Source organism: Mobula birostris, chromosome X (assembly GCF_030028105.1).
Source record: "Mobula birostris isolate sMobBir1 chromosome X, sMobBir1.hap1, whole genome shotgun sequence".
In the NCBI taxonomy this organism is placed as follows: domain Eukaryota; kingdom Metazoa; phylum Chordata; class Chondrichthyes; order Myliobatiformes; family Myliobatidae; genus Mobula; species Mobula birostris.
In genome coordinates this window covers 49,704,413-49,722,462 of record NC_092402.1, presented here as the reverse complement: position 1 = coordinate 49,722,462, position 18,050 = coordinate 49,704,413, and the positions used below count along the sequence as shown (strand labels likewise).

General features: G+C 37.9%; 1 protein-coding gene across 1 annotated transcript in view; it reads right to left on the bottom strand.

The window, feature by feature from the left end:
- Nucleotides 1-6,130: 6,130 nt before the first annotated feature.
- The window catches only part of sarnp (SAP domain containing ribonucleoprotein), a 28,427-nt gene continuing 16,507 nt past the window's right edge, over nucleotides 6,131-18,050 (bottom strand). Inside the window, exons 9-11 of the mRNA XM_072248912.1 lie at nucleotides 16,483-16,551; nucleotides 9,791-9,874; nucleotides 6,131-7,767 (exon numbers count right to left, since the gene is read on the bottom strand). Coding sequence (XP_072105013.1) covers nucleotides 7,726-7,767; nucleotides 9,791-9,874; nucleotides 16,483-16,551 — 195 coding nt within the window. The 3' untranslated portion in view covers nucleotides 6,131-7,725. The remainder of the gene's footprint in view (nucleotides 7,768-9,790; nucleotides 9,875-16,482; nucleotides 16,552-18,050) is intronic.

The window sequence follows — 18,050 nt, the reverse complement described above, 5'->3', positions numbered from 1 at the left end:
AAATTACATGGGATAGTTGTGCTGCAATAGAAGTACTCTGTCATTGAACGTGGTTTGGAAATGTATGAAAGCATGTTCAGATTATCTTGGGAATAACTGTTGCACTATGGAAAGTTAAAGAAATGAGATGCTTATCACACAACTGCATTACACTCCTAATGTGCAGAGCTCATGGTACAAGTGCAAAGTTTGATCATGGATACTATTATGCTAATTAAGTACTCGAGTGAATACATTTTTACCAAGTCTGTATTTTACCAGGGGGGAAGTGGCACACTACACCAACTTTCACAAGTGTACTACATTCACGACTATTCCTAGACAGTCCGAGATTTCAATTAAAAAAACATTGTGCATATTCAGCTCTCCAGTGCAATATGATTTGAAGTACCAAAACAGCCTCAATTTTAGCTAGCTTTTCAGGAAAAGTTATCATCCCATACTAAACTGAAATACAAGGGGTTAAGCCATTTTTACTATGCATTTACAAGTATAACTAAGTATATTAAGGTAAGGTCTTTGATAATACAAGTACACAATCACACAGATTTTGTGAACTTGTGTACAATCGTTTATTAAACTAACTCTTGCAAATAAGGGTGTGTTAGAATCCAGGTGGTGATTTTAACTATATTGGATCAGGTTAATGGAAACAAAAAGTTGAACATTTGGTTGTAATGGCAAAATTCCAACATGAGCACCATCACAATTAAAAGACCAATGTTTGCTAACTTTTTACCCTTTCGAGTTTGCATGAATCAGTTCAGTGCATTGATGTCAAATGTTATAAATGCTCAGTTGCCATTTGACCGTACGTATTAAGTTTGTGTTATTGTAGATGACAGTGTTTGGACTGATAGAGTGAGGATGCAGAACCACAGAGCTAGCCTGCAGGCTGTTTGACTCTGATAGTAAAGAGAAAAAAAAAGGTTCAGCACAGAGTGTTGAGCAAGATTGGCATCATGTATCCGGAAAGCAGCCTAGAGGCACAATTCAGATTTCAAACAGCTACCTAGTTTTTGAGGGCAAAGCAAATATTGTAACCATTATACGATAGACTAGGCACATTAATAATCATCTTAAACTATTTGAGGATAAAATTAAATGAGCTGTAAATCTTATGTAAGCTTTACATATGTAGTACAATATTGTATAAACTGGTTAATATAGTTGCTTGAATTAGTTCTGTTCATATTCTGTGCATTATTCCCTTTAAATCTATTGAATTTTGCTCAGTACAATGAAATATTTACACAGATAAAAGATAAAAGTGTTGTGTCTTTGAAATCTCTGAGTTGCAGAAAAATGTTCTGCTAACTATTTGAAACACTTGTTTTGATTTAGTTTGTGGTTGTTTGGAATACATCTTTGAGGAACAATAAAACATTTATATAGAACACAGTGCTGATTTTGCATTCCAACGATGAACCAAAACGTCGAAGTCCTTTAAGAGACGTAATAGGAATGGTTAAGATGCACGGAAGATTCACGGCAAAAAAAATGTCATAGATTACATAGTAGTGCACTAGAATACACACCCAAGATATGCATGCATTTAAAAAAGCTACGTTCCTACTGCAAGTAAGGTAATTTAGGTAATCTCAATCATTTACTTCATGGGTACAGGTGTAGAGCACAAAACTAGTTGGTGGTTTCACTTGCAGGCACTAGAGGAGCAGCTTTTCATTCAATACACATCCCCTCTAGCTGCACGAACAAGAAAGTCAAATTGCATTTGTATCCTTCCGACTCGGTCCTCAGGCCAAGCCATCTTCATTGTGCTATAAATCTCAACTGAAACTTGCATACCTGGCCTTTCTCTGCCTCAGGCACGGATTCTTTATGAGCTCATTTTGGAACTTTTGTTAGCCTCCTATTCCTTCTTCAAATAATTTCTGCAAACGTAAAGACCTTGAAGTAGGAGGAAGCAAACTTTTACTGGCTCTCAAAGTCACGCAACAGCATTCGAGCTTCATACAGTCCAACAGGGTAAGCTATAAATCAATGGACACCACCTGCAAGGTTCAACAGTGAGGTTGTTCCTGCTGCAGCCCTTCACTTTGTGACTTATTTACATTAGAAAAGAAAATTGTCTCTTCTCTCCAGGAAGCACCATCTATTGCAGCTCTGTAATTGGCAATGGCCTCATGAACAACTGCCATTTTCCCCCCATTGGCAGGCCTACTGGAAAACCATGCACGTGCTTACACAACTTCCCAGAGGGGCAGCTGGACAGCAATCAGGGACAGAACTGATTCTCCCCTTTCTAACTGATCCACCATGTGTAATTCCTGTTCTGGATAAAAGCAACCAGCTCAGAGCGAGAAACAGAAAAGTAATCTATATGGTAGAGAAAATTTCAAATTGAGGTTTGCCAGTAACAGTCTGCAGGCTTGTGCTATACAGCTCATATCCGATAATAAAGACATTATGACAAGTGGTACCATCATTCTAACAGCATCTCTAAATGTACCTATTCTTGCTGCAGCTTCAGGCACTCAAATTTATTATTGTGCTTGACAGTTTCCCCTCAATCAAATCTCACCCAAGTGGGATATAGGAGGAAGTTTATGGACTTTTACTTTAGTAGAGGACAAAGATGCAAGAGGCAGAAAGAATGACCAACTGAGAAAAGCAAATTCCTCTGATGGACTTGCTTTAGCTTCACCTTTAATGGGAAGAATGCATTTGGAACACATTCAATTAAAAAGTAAATGAAATATCACTCAAAATTTTCACAAAGGACCTAGTGACAGGAAAAGCATAGGGTTTGATCCCACGCCCTTCAGATGCAAACTGTTTAAGATTCCTTCTGTTTTAAGACCTGGTTTTTCCCACATACAACAGATGTGAGGAGGAAGACCCCCTACGAGTTCTCCATAAACCAAGGATAACACAAGAACACATTTAGGAATTCCTCTCTAATTACTGTTTATTCTCCTCTGGTGACAAAATAGGGCTAAACTTTTTAACCCTTACCTATCCAGACTCACGTTTACTTTTAAAAAAAGTTCTTTTTCCAGGTCTTGCACATAGGATTTTGATGTTCATATATCAAATCTTTAGTCACGGTTATTAAAAAGGTATAGTGTTTGTTAGGAGAGGGAGTAGTTCCAAGGCTAATCACTCTTGTCTTAATGTTTCTCAAGTTTAAGGGAGGATAGATACTCCAAACTTCTTTTAAAAAATTGTTAGCTTTCCAACATTTTACCAAGGCTTTTACTATATCCTTACTTCAGCAAATACTGGATTTTTAAAAATACATGTATTGGACCGTGTCATTGCAAAATTGACTAAATGCTGCCAAATATCGCAAACAAACCAATGCATTTAACACACGACCTCTTATCTATTGTTGCAGCTGACTGTTGTTCAAAAAACACCAGTGTGAACATGCACATCAGATAGAGGAAGGCTGAGAGCATTAGTGGGTTAGTTTGCGGCATGAAACAGACATTTAGTACTGTATGACAAGTGGGCCAGAGACACCCAGCTCTGTACCCTATGAATGTGTGGAAGGGAATAAAATTCACCTTGGACAGGTACAAAGTTAGTGGCAATAGATCAGCTGCTTGTTCTGTGACCCTCCCTTCCAATTTGCAAGTGGTTACAACTGGCCTCTGATAACGAGAGAATTGGCTGGGGGTTGGGAGAAAAGAACAAATATAAAAGCTCCAGAGGAATAGCACTGATAACTATAGCCCAAAAAAAAAGGGTGGGCAAGGCTGCATGGAATTGAAACAGCTGTGAGATCTGTGCACTGGAAGCAGAGCCCTGGGAAAGGGACTGACAGCTTAAGTAGATATTATTAGATGTAACTGGTGCTCTTTACTCTGAATCAAACTGTTACATTTACAACGTTTTTAGACTTAAAATGTACCCTGTTAATATTGTAAAATTCCAAACAAAATCCAAATTTTTAATTTGAACCACATGGTTAGAAAATTGGAGCAAGAGTTAACATAGCCTTTTAACATGAGGTGAATCATAGAATAAAGTTTACTGGCAATTGAGGGTGGGCAAGGAACAAAGCAAAAAAAAAAGTACCATTAGGAGCATGAAAAGAGCTGTTGAGCTTGAAGATGTCAGTTGGAAGAGCTGGTGTTGTCCTCAAAAGAGTTAAACACTTGGTTGTAAAGGCAATTGTGAGAAAGGAAACTCAGTTCCATTCTCTCATCTACCTGTAACGAGTTCTTTAATAGAGCAAGCGGAACTAGCAGGGATGTGTGAACAGACAACACAAGCCACCCTGCACATCCTAGTTTCCTTCAATTCTCCTAAGTTGACACTTTAAAAACTGTACTCTGATTTTAAAGGATAGCAGGAAGATTTTTATACTGCAAGATTGGTTTTAACTGAAAAAAGTTTTCTTTTTTGAATCTTTACAATCAAATATCTAAGCAGATTTATAAAGATAGCCATGTAACACCAGACTGAAAAGCAATAACACAGGATTCCTGCAGATACTGTGGAAAAAAGGAACAATACACATTTAAGGCTCAGAAGCAAGGGTAACATCAGGACTGTTTGGACACGCTATTTGCCATTGATCCACTTCCTTAATGAAGGAGTACACTTTAACAGCAGGAACGTGATAGGAAGGGTAAGTAATTTGGCACAGCACGACAAATTGATGATTGTTATACATGCCACAATTTGCTACAAGAGTATTGTTGAGTATTTTACACAAGGTCAAAGGTATCACAGAACTCTGTGCCAAATCACATACTGGGAACATTTTTCCCTATTTTACATACATCCAAAAATACATTGCTAGAGCCAGAGCATCCAGAACTGTGGGATCAGTAGGCTCATTTTTCACAACAGTAGAATCAAACCAACCTATTCCTCTGTGATGGAAACTCATTCCATCCCAATCCATCCGAAGTCAAGTGATAATATTCACCATCCTTTCTCAAAATGTATTATCCCACGGCCCTGAAGTGCCTTTGCTCATAGGCTTAAGCTGCCCTGGATACCTCTGCACTCTAAGTCAGTTTGCAAGTTTCCTTGAGCAGGAAAGCAAGACACACAAGAGATAAAGCACTTATTTACAATACTGTCATCATTGTAATTAAGTAACATCCACTACTTCAATTCAGTATAATGCAGTTATTCAATTCTGTTCCAAAATAACATAACAGGTAGATCAGCTGACATTTGTTCACAAAAGACTGGTACTGGGGGATCAAACACCTTTTACATTCCCAGCATGCAGTCCTAAAGAATATTTGAAGCAAAGACCAGCCATTCTCCAGCTGGGGAAAGTGGAGACATACAGCTCCACACTGAGACGAGGACAGTAAGGTCCATTCTATAATGTAAATTTCCACAGTTCAGATAGAATCAAAGTAAAATAAAAATGTATTCAAATCTCAAGAGCACTCCTGCACCAGCATATTTTCCCCAGTTCCCTTATAACTTATCTTCTCATCTTTAGATATAGTTTATTTAGTAGTAAACAATGGTCTGTAGGCCAATCCCCCACAAGGAACCAAGCTGAGAATGTCCAACTGCATTTTAAGATACTTACACACCACGCCTGGGATAAACTGGAGTCAAAGGACATTAAAAGTTAATGTTTTATAATAACCACTTCCCACCACATACATTGATACCCCCCAAGACTTCAAGACACAGGGAAGCACTCTTTCACTATGGAGTCAAGGCATCACTGAAGAAGTGGTTTGTATTGAGTTTGTAGGAACACCACTTGATCTCAGTATTCACAGACCCTCTGTTCCAGATTTCTGTTCAGTGATCTCTGCTATAAGTTTGCAGTGCAAGCATAGGAGGTCAGCTGCTTTTTACTTAACCATCGCTACACTAAAGTTTATCCACATGCTTGGATGAACACTGGAGGAAAAAACTTAAAACAGGTAGGCTGAATACAGCCATTAAATGCGGAAGTCAGGCAAGAGAAGATTTGCTATGATGCCTCTATAGTCCAAAATTCTGCTGCGAAATCAAGTTAAAACAAGCATCAGCACTACTAGGTAAGAGAATATGCACAGAGAATGAAATCCCTCACTGCACATCTTATATTAGAGCTGAAATAAAAAATACCTTAAAAAGACAATGACAATGTGTTTAAAAAAAACACATGCATTTGTAGAAAATGTAGTCCAACAACTTGAAAAGCTGATTTTATTTGGAATTGGAAGGACTTTTTTTAAATGAGAAAACAAACGTCAGAACAAATACAAACCAAACCATTCATGTGTGAATACATTTAAACAGGAAAAATGCAAACTTACTAAGTAGCTGGATGTGAAATCATGTGCAGACAAGAGTTTTGCATTATATTACATCACACCACCTGTCAGTCTGTATGAAACAAGTCACCAGGTTTACATCACATGCCACCAGTTAAAGATCAAATATTTATTGTTCCAGTAAATCAAGCCATGTTGGAAGGCAGAGGGGGAAAGAAATGAGAGAATGGAATGTCACATTTCTGCCCTTTCATTTAAAATTTTAAAAGGGAATAGGTAGGTGCTTGCAGATTAAAATGCCTTGGGTCAAATGAATTACAAAATTCTGAAAAAACAGGGTTCAGCAGGTCATTTCACATCTGGACAGGGCACACTGGATATCACCCAATATTATTTTACTACTCGTTACCTATGGACCAGCTAAACTGCCATTAGTCCTTCAGTAAAGTAAACTTTAAAAAAAAAAATCCCACCATTAAAAATATATTTAATGCTGGTTGCTGTTATTCATCTTAGGGATCAAAGTAAAGCTATAATGAAGCAAAGGAGCAAGAGACACAAATCAATTTCATTTCTTGACTGCATGCACAAGTTTGGAGTCCCTATCACTTCAGGTGTTTCTAGAAAATATAGCTGGCAGTGTATAATAACAAGACAAACACCTGTGCACAATCTTAGTTTCCCAATTTAAAAAAAATTAAATTGAGTCACCCTGCCCATTGGGTTTTCACCATTGTTTGGTTGGACAGTGGATGAATAGTCACAAAGCCATGAGCTGTGCAGTATAAGTTAGAAAGTGACCAGATGGATGGCAGTTGATGTTCATGATGGCTACTAATATCTCCAAGCCCATTTTGTTCAATGCTCAAACTCAATCAGAAAATACTAAACATTTGTCTTAAAAAAAAACACCAATTACCCTTTGTGTTCAAAAGAATTTAAATTTTTCAGTCATGGATTGAGGAAGAGGTTGTATGGTGCATCTTCTTGAAGTAGCCTTAACTTCTGGAACAGCTTGCATCATGTCTCTGGCATATCTCACATAGAAGGGATTCCCACATCAATCTTATTACCCCTTCCCACCCTGTCCATCAAGGCTTTACTACACTTAAATGTTTAAAATCATTTAAGCAATAGGCAATAGTATAACAAAATTCACGTACACTTGCATTTACAAATTAGATATTTTTTCAGCTTGCAATGTTACTAAACAAAAACACAACCTCTTTAATTCACAAATTTCACTCAGTTGTACAGTACCTGCACAAAGTTTCACTAAGATCATCTCCAGATTGCAACAGTGATGTGCGGTCCATGCCATCGCAGCATCCAATTGTACAAACTAACAGTTTTAGTTAAATAGTCATCCAATTTCTGACACCTTGCAAACACCATAACTGCAAACTGATATACAATAGGGAAATAAAGAACATTTTCAGTTTAAAAAGTATCCTAAAAAAATCTACTTGATAACATTTAAAATATTCTTGGTAAAAAAAAACTGCAAGGTTCAGACAATCCCAAAACGTTCTGCTCTTTTCCTTTTCTTTGCCTGGCCGGGGGGGAGGGGGGGTGGTAGAAGAGAAAATGAAAGAGGATTGAAAAGGTGAATTATAATTGGAACAATTTTCCCATTATACAGATACACTCTAATGATAACCATTATAATTATGGTGGGTGATTGCATCTACCATAATTCTGGCCCTGATTGGATTTATTACGCACAACCTGTGGAAGGTTGACAGTGGTGCTAGAAAGTTTGTGAACAATGTAGAATTTTCTCTATTTCTGCATAAATGTGATCCAAAATGTGATCAGATCTTCACACAAGTCCTAAAACTGGACGAAAACAACTAAATAACAAAAAGTACTATACTTACTTCATTTATTGAGAAAAATGATCCAATATTACATATATTTGCTGGAAAAAGTATGTGAACCTTTGCTTTCAGTAACTGGTGATCAGCCCTGCACATTGGCTTGGAAGAATTTTAGGCCATTCCTCCTTACAAAACTGCTTCAACTCTGGGATGTTGGTGGGCTTCCTTGCATGAACTGCTTGCTTCAGGTCCTTCCACAACATTTCTATAGGATTAAGGTCAGGACTTTGACTCAGCCTTTCCAAAACACAAATGTTCTTCTTTTTAAACCATTCTGTTGTTGATTTACTCTTGACTTTTGCATCCTTGTCTTGTTGCATTATCCAACTTCTATCAAGCTTCAGGTGACGGACTGCTACCCTGTAAAATGTCTTGATACAATTTTGAATTCATTGTTCCATCAACAATTGCAAGCTGTCCAGGCTCTGAGGCAGCAAAGCAGCCCCAAACCATGATGCTCCTTCCACCATGCTTCACAGTTGGGATGAGGTGTTGGTGTGCAGTGCCCCTATTCTTCCAAACATAGCAATGTGCATTTCAGCCAAAAGGTTCAACTTTTGTCTCACCTGTCCATAGAACATTGTCCCGGAAGCACTGTAGAACATTCTGTTGGTCTTTTGCAAACTTGAGACATGCAGCAATGTGTTTTTTTTGGAGATCAGTGGTTTCCACCGTGGTGTCCTTCCAAGAGCATCATTGTTTTTCTTGTAGTGGACATATGAACAGAAACTTTAGCAATATCTAGAGGTTTCTGCAGGTCTTTTGCTGTTAACCCCTTGGGTTCTTTTTCATCTCCTTCAGCACTGCACGTTGCGCTCTTGGTGTGATCTTTGCAGGATGCCCACCCCTAGGGAGAGTAGCAACAGTACTGAGTTTCTTCCATTTGTAGACAACTTCTCTTACTGTGGACTGATGAACACTCAGGTCTTTAGAAATGCCCTTGTAGCCTTTTCCAGCTTCACACATCTCTACAATTGTTCTGTCAGTAACATCACTTTGTGTGTCTTTTTTTTTATATATATAGGGCAGGGCACCTCGACAACCCACACCTCCAATCTCATTTCATTGATTGGAACACCCGACTCCAAACAGCTTTTGTAGAAGGCATTACCCCAGAGGTTCACATATACATGTAAATGGGATCATTTTTCTCAATAAATAAATGAAGTATAATTTTTTGTGTTATTTATTTTTTGTGCTCTCTTTACCTAGTTTTAGTACTGACATGAAGAACTGATCACATTTTAGGTCATACTTATGCAGAGAGAAAATCCTATAGGGTTCACAAACTTTCTAGCATCACTGTATATAGCATACTGATACCATAACTTATAGCCACTTAACCACAAGAAAATTAAATTCAATTTGTTTTAAGAACATAGGAACATGAGGAGCCCACTGAGACCTTCAAGCTAGTTTCACCATTCAATGACAGCAGAGCTGATCTGTATCTTAAATGTTTCACCTCCATTTCCCCTGGAATGGCAAGAGTGTATTCAATTTGGATTTAAAATGATTACATTGGGAATCTGTCAGTTACAATTATAATCATGTAACTTAAACCACTCCACAGATTCTCAAGGAGCAAAATATCCAAAAATTAAGATCCTTACATTTATGTAACCAATCATGAACAAATCTAGAGGTTAGAGCTGGTGTATTTGAGGCACTGGATAATTGTGCTAATTTGATTACCTCAACATCATCTCCACCTCCTCCCGAACTAGTCACAATTCCAAATCGTTCCTTCCTCTTCTTCATCTTCTCGTCATCTTCAGTCTGCAAGAAAACACACATTGAAGTTTAAAGTGACCAAAATTGACAGAGGGCAGCAAGATTCAGCACAATGTGCACACACAATACAATACTGTACAAGGCACTACATTAGTACCTTAACAATGCACATTTGGGCTAAGCTCCAGAGGGCTGGGATTGTCCAGCAGCCAAGAATCAATCTCAGTGATAACAAATGATTTAGTGTTGCCTACATCAACAAGTAACAGCTGCAATGTGATAGGTTGACTTTTTAGATTACATTCAGTGTCCTAAAAAGCACTTTTCAATTTAAAAGAAATACATTAAACTAGACTCGGAAAACAAAACAGCTTTCCCTCTGTAGCTTTACCAGCATTTCTTTAGTCTACAAGCTGCGTTTCAAATGCTCACTGGCAGAGCCCCTCCCTTGTCTACTAGTACTCAGACTTTCCTCCACTTTAATACTGGGAAAGCCAGAGCTTTACGTTCTTGGTCCCTAGCCTAACTGTTTGCTAATTATCCCATATTGTATCTACTCTCTCATATCCAATTTTACTCCAAGATGTACCACTAATCAACAGTCATTCAACACCAATACCATCTACTTCCATATAAAATTATAAACAATGGTCTGGGCTGGGCAGGTCAAATTAACTATTTCAGTTGCAGAGTTCGAGTTTCTTCCTATCTTTCAGCAACTCTCAACATAACCCCTTTTCCTTCTCTTTCACATACTTATCTAATCTCTCATTAAATATATCTATATTATTTCCTCAAATCACTCCTGCACTAGTAAATTCCATAGTCTTGCCATTCTAATTCAGATATTTTTGATTTACCCTTTAGGCTTCAGGTCACGCAATGAAGTCTCCTAGTTTTGCTCTTCCCTGTACATGGAATTACGATGTCTATTCTAAACACTTCAGAACTTTAAAAGACCCATAGGTTATCCCTCAGTCTCCATTTTATCTTGAAGGATCAACAGGTATAATCTGAATACCCAAAACCATGCATACAATTCCTTACTGTATCCTCTCCATTGTCTGCATGTAGAATGGTCTAACCAAGGTTAGAAACAGGTTTAACAAACCTTAACCACCTTTACTGTGGAAAGAAACCTAAAGTTTAATATGCATTTTGAAATGGCCTTTTTACCCTGCAGTATTACATTTAGTGATGTGTATCTGTACTGGGATCTCTCATTCCTTTCTTTACCCCATAAATCAATTTCCAAGTCAATCATAACCTCATTTTCTTAAAAGTAAGCAATAATAAAAGAAATTAATATGTTAATCATACAACCATTCTCCAATGCTTACTTCCTCCTCGGTGCTGCCTATCCCATCAACTTAATTCTACATGCTAATTTTGGGAGTTTTTGATTCCAAAAACTAAAAAAAAACTGGACCAAGTTCCAGCATTGATTCTTGTGGTCCCTCTCCACTTTCTACCACTCTGTTTCATGTCTTGATTATGTCTTGATCATATCTGGTCTAACTATACTATAACTTCTCACTTTCTGAAGTGTGCATGGCACCTGTTGGAAAACTCACATTTTATCTATTAATTTGCCTTCATCTACCCTTTTTCTTAGACTCCTCACATCCAAAATATTTGCGCCAATTTGAAAGTAATTCACCAATGACAGCTGTTTTCTCAACTCCTCAAACCTTTGTTGTTGACCTAGCTTTTGGTCACCCCTCCCAGTGGTACATATTAATGGTATTCAAGCCCTAGATGCTAAGGCACTATATGAATGTGAATTACTGTTGCACTCTGCTTTGCAAGACCAAACAAGTTTTAAAAAAATGCTGCACAAACAAAATAAAAACCAATGAGCTAACTAGTACAGGAGGATTCAATGTAGTACCTTATTCCTTCACTTTTTAAAAGCTCAAATGCTTACAGTGCCTATAAAAAGTATTTAACCTCCCAGAAGTTTTCATGTTTTATTGTTTTACAACATTGAATCACAGTAGATTTAATTTGGCTTTTTTGACACTGATCAACAGAAAAAAAGTCTTTCATGTCAAAGTGAAAACATCTTTACAAAGTGATCTAAATTAATTACAAATATAAGCACAAAATAATTGATTGCATAAGTAATCAACCCCTTTAAAATGACACACCAAATCATCACTGGTACAGCCAATTGGTTTTAGGAGTCACATAATTAGTTAAATGGAGACCTGTGTGCAGTCAAGGTGTTTCAATTGATTGTAGTAAAAATACACCAGTATCTGGAAGGTCCAACTGCTGGTGAGTCAGTATCCTGGCAAAAACTACACCATGAAGACAGAAAAACACGCCGACAATTCAGTGAAAAGGTTATTGAAAAGCACAAGTCAGGAGATGGATACAGGAAAATTTCCAAGTCACTGAATATCCCTTGGAGTACAGTTAAGTCAATCATCAAGAACTGAAGAATATGGCACAGCTATAAATCTGCTGAGAGCAGGCTGTTCTCAGAAACTGAGTGACTGTGCAAGAAGGAGACTAGTGAGGGAGGCCACCAAGAGACCTATGACAACTCTGGAGGAGTTACAAGCTTCAGTGGCTGAGATGGGAGAGACTGCACATACAACAGCTGCTGCCCAGGTGCTTCACCAGTCACAGCTTTATGGGAGAGTGGCAAAGAGAAAGTCACTGTTGAAAAAACTCAAATGAAATCTCAGCTGGAGTTTGCCAGAAAGCATGTGGGAGACTCTGAAGCCAACTGGAAAGTGGTTCTATGGTCTGAAAAAATCAAAACTGAGATTTTTGGCCATTAGACTAAAATCTACGTTTGGCGTAAGCCGAACACCGCACCTCAAAAACACACCATCCCTACCATGAAGCATGGTGGTGGTTGCATCATGCTGTGGGGATGCTTCACTGCAGCAGGGCCTAAAAGAGGGTAAAATGAATGCAGCAAAATACTGGGAAATCTTGGAGGAAAGCCTGATGCAAGAAAACTGTAAGAAAACTGAGATTTGGGAGAAAATTTGTTTTCCAGCAAGACAATGACCCCAAGCGTAAAGCCAAAGCTACACAGTAATGGCTCAAAATCAAAAAAGTTGATATCCTGGAGTGACCAAGTCAGAGGTCAGACCTCAATCCAATTGAGAATCTGTGGCTGGACTTGTAAAGAGCTGTTCACTTACAATCCCCACACAATCTGACAGAGCTTGAGCAGGTTTGGAAAGAAGAATGGGAAAAAATTGGAGTGTCCAGATGTGCAAAGCAGATAGAGACCTAACCACACAGACTCAAGGCTGTAATTGCTGCCAAAGGTGCATCTACTAAATACTGACTTGAAGGGGTGAGTAATTATGCAATTATTTTGTGTTTGATAATTGTAATAAATTTAGACCAATTTGTAGAAGTTTGTTTTCACTTTGACACAAAAGAGTCTTTTCTGCTGATCAATATAAAAAAACGCGCCAAATTAAATCCACTGTGATTCAATATTGCAGAACAATAAAACATGAAAACTTCTGGGGGGGGTGGTGTGGGGTGGGTGAATGCTTTTTATAGGCACTATGTAACATAGATGACAATAAATCTGTCAAGAGAACTGTTGTACAAAGTGGTGTAAAGATGCTATGTACAAAAGAAAAAAATCCAAGCAACTGAATTTGAAAAGCATCTTCCAAATGTGAGTAAAGACAAACAAAGAGACAAGAAAACATTGTGAATTACAAAGCAGGGCTTAAGTGTACAACATTCCCTGCTTTTAGACTGGTGTAGTAGAGATTGAAATAATAAAGGCTCCCACCAATTCCTCCTTGGTAATACCTGCTGAAAAGGACTTGCAAGGATGAGACAAGGAGAAAAATCACATGTTCCCCTATGGCCAATGTATTGACATTCAGCAAAAAGCTTTGAGTACACATTCAAGACAAAAGACTACAGTCAATTCTGAAAGATAAGCAAATTTAGAGTCAAGAGAATGTCTGCTGTAACATGCAGAAATGAAAGGGAAGAGAATATACAGCACACACAAAAAAAACAGCTTGGAAAGAATTCTTGCAACAACTTCAATGACCTGGTCTTCACTGAGGGTGCACCTAGATACTCTAACAGCAATCCGAGTTTAAAAAAAAGTTTTTTAAAACTAAAACTCTGCTTCACTGTCTGAGTTAGCTGACTAAACCGCATTGGTGATAAAATTTACTTTCATCAGCAATGTAAACTTCACTCGCTCCCCTTAACCAATCTTAAACAGGGAATCTAGAGGCTCATAACAGAATATAATTAGAGATTTTTAAAATAATAAAGTAATCTGTTCAAGTTAATTGACTAACATTACCCAAAAATAATGTGCAAAGCAAATCCTTGTCAAGTTAAAAGCAATGACATTAAAGCTCTGAAGGTGGGCATCTGGTTGGTAGCAGCAGGAAACATTCAATAAATTCAAATAGCTCCTATGCTGTAGTCAATTCAACATTGTAAATTACAGCCATTAAGCTCCAAGAAAGTGACATTTAAAACTGTTAAACCATTTGAACACCCTATTTGTGTTGTCAAAATCTATTCAGAAATTACCATAATTGCAAAATATTAATTCTAAAGTATATTTTTAGTGTATCTCAAGATAAGAACTAGGATTCAATTTCAGGTTAAAAAATAGAAAGCCACTGAGGAAAAACAATCTATAATTACAATGTGTTCAAGCATAAAATGACCCATTTCACCATGAAATTCCTTTTAAAAAAATGACTCCATAAGACCTATTTTGAAAAACCTGGAAGGAAAGCAGGACTGTACAAATCCACACATGGGGATGCTTGTGCCTAGTTATGATGACCATGTTCTGTTCATTGGCTTAGATATTGTAATCCCTGGCATTGCAGGTTTTAATTGTACACCATTACCATTCTGCTATGGAGTGGGGCCAAGCAGATCGATACAGAGCTGTGAGCAGACAAAGAGATGGTGCACACATCAATCACAAGCCAATGACAATTTCACTCAGCTACAATTTTTGTAGCTGCCAGTTGTGTTCATCCTGCTGTCAACACTCATTATATTAACTAGCATGGCTTGACGGAGAGCTCCACAAGAACTTGGGAGGGGGTGGAATGAACATATTGTTGCCTTAAGAGGCTCACACAAGCAGCACTCTTACCACAAAGCCAAATTGTTTGCAGACAAAAGCCCAGGTGACAGATGGAGCCCACTGAAGTGTGCTGTATAATAAAAGTTTATATTCACTGCAAAAATGAAATTGGATGATGACTGAAATGTGTGTGGTTTTAAAGAAATGGCAAACTGGATATTTAAGGTAGATGACTGTGGCTCCAGTTTTATGCAAAAGGATCATTATCTCACAATATGCTGCAGGAAGCCCAGTTCTAAATCTGTACAAAGCTTCAAACGCCCCATGATAATGACATTTTCTAACTTTGTTCATCAAAACACTTACCACCTAAAGGAGGTGATTACAATTTGTTCCACATGTGCATTTTCTCTAAGAGGGCATTGTATCAAATACATAACTATAATAACACTTTTATACCCAATGAAGGCCAAGTACAGTAGCATCTGATTCACCAGTCTGCCAAATAAAGACAAGTGATTTGTAGTCTATAAACTAGATGAGTCCATCTCCTCCTTTCTCCCACTTACATTACCCATTATCTCAACTAGTAATACTACAACCAACAATGCAAACAAAATGTTTAAAATTTATCAAATGTCATTTATATTTTCTGAAGTATCATCATCACTTGGTCACTGTAAGTCATCATACAAATATTGTAATTGCAAGGTGCACCAACAACAGCTGTAACAAGGTTAATGAAAGATTCCAACTGAATAACACTCAGGTTAACAAAGTTGGACTGAGATGGATTTAAAATGTAGAGCCAATATGCCTGCATTAGCATAATAAAACTACTGTTCTTTTATTTACCCATTAAGTTTTAAAAACTTAAGCAACATGTTATATAATGAATCATTTCAGTAACACAATTTATAACACTCAGAATGGTTTCATAATATTACTGAAGTGAACGCTTATTCAAAATTCCCACAACACTTATTAACACAACCATATGTAAAAATAAACGTTTCATGATCGGGCTTGAGGTCGGGCGTATGCTGTTGTTTGCCTGGTAGGTCCAAGCCGACTTCGGTAACAAACGGCCCAAGCAGAGCCAGTTTAACGAATTGTCGGGGCCAGACTTAGTGCACCAAATGCAGAAGCATATGAACAAATTGTCCAAGCAGAGATGTTTACTGGATTGCCCGACTTAACAAAATATTGGGGATAAATCCATCAACAGATTTTTCACAATTCTTCATAATGAATAGACACAAATTACATTTTTTTTAAAAAACATGGAAACTACAACCTGTTACAGTGTGCACTTCTTTGCAAGTGATACTATTTAAAAACAGCCACTGAAGGGATCCACACTTAAACATTATGACACAGTGAACGTAGCATCTTAATTATACAGTACAGTATTATTTAGCTCAAAATTAAACAGGGTATTTCCTCCTCCTTCTTGGTTTGAACACTGTTCATACCAAAGGAACATGAAAAGGAAAAAACTCAAAATTAACTCAAAACTCCAATGTTTCGAAATCCCAACTAAAAGAAGGGATACACCAGTATGTATCTTAAATTGAGAGCTGGCACATACCTTTTTTGAGATTGATGATACATTCATACCAAATCTTTCAGCCCTCTCTCTCAATTTTTCTGCACTGATCTGAAAATTAAGAGTTATCCTTCAGAATATTTAAGATAGTACTTCTCATTCCCACTACCCATGACACTGTAGAATAAGCAAAGCACTTCACAGGAGAATAAAGGGCACAGCCATAAACAGTGGGGAAACTTAATGCTTAGCAGCCCAAAATTCTTAGTTTTTGGGGTGGCACAGTAGTGTAGCAGTTATTGCCACACTTTTATAATGCCAGCTGTCAGATCAGGGTTCAATTCCTGCCGCTGTAAGGAGTTTGCACATCCTCCCCATGACCGCATAGGTCGGGGTTAGTGAGTTGTGGGCATGCTGCATTGGTGCGAGAGGCATGGCAAAACTTGCAGGCTGCTCTGAACAATCCTTGCTGATTTAACATAAATGACGTGTTTCATTGCATATTTCGATGTACATGTGACAATTAAATCTAATCAATCTCTTGATGACAGAGATTAATGAAAATTTTCAATTGTTTTGAAAGTACATGATCTTATTATGGTACTCTGCAGTTACATATACAAAATTTGACACTGAGCCAAGAACTGTAGCTTGGAAAGATTAGAGATAGCCCAATGACATGTGGAAGTGATTAAAAAACCTAAATGCAGTCCAGACTAATGTTAAATATATGACTGTACATCACACACACTTCCATCAAATCCATATACAAACAAAAGCCTAATCAGTTTAAGGCATTGTTGCAGATGACTGACTTCCTTTAGACCACAGGTTGCCAGTTGTTCTAGCTGGAAGCTATTTTAAACAGTACTCAATGCTCATTGCAGCCATATGCAGCAAAGCTAAATCACTCTAAAACTAATCTCTGTGACTGACACTAACATTGGTAGTGGTAATGACATTACAAGATCAAGATCAACTGGGAAAATGGGCCAAGGAATGACAGATGGAATTAACTTGGAGAAGTGCAAGGTGTTGCATTTTGGTCAGTTTAAACCAGGGCAGGACTTGCATAGCGAAAAGAAATGAGGTGCCTCAGGATACAAATACATGTGTCACCGCTTACAGGGACCTAAGTAGACAGAGAGGTGAAGGCGGCATTTGGCATGCTGGCCTTCAGCAGTAAGGGCATTGAGTATAACAATTGGGATGTCACAATGCAGCTGTTCAAGACATTGGTGTAGGAAACTGAGGGGGTGTAAATCATGAGAAACATGGGCAAGTTGAATGGTAACAGTCTATCCCAGCGTAGGAAATTCTAAAACTAGAAGGCATAGGTTTAAGGTGAAAGGTAAAAGATTTAAAGGCAAGTTTTTCAACACAGAGTGAGGTGGGTAATGAAACAAGCTGCCAGAAGTAGTGGTGGTTGTGGGTACAATTGCAATGGTTAAAAGACATTTAGACAGGTGTATTCAGAGGAAAGGTTTCAAATTAGAGGGATATGGCAGTGGTCCCCAACCACCGGGCTGCGAGGAAACGATATGATTTGACGATATGAAACGATACGCGTCAGCTGCACCTTTCCTCATTCCGTCACACACCGTTGAACT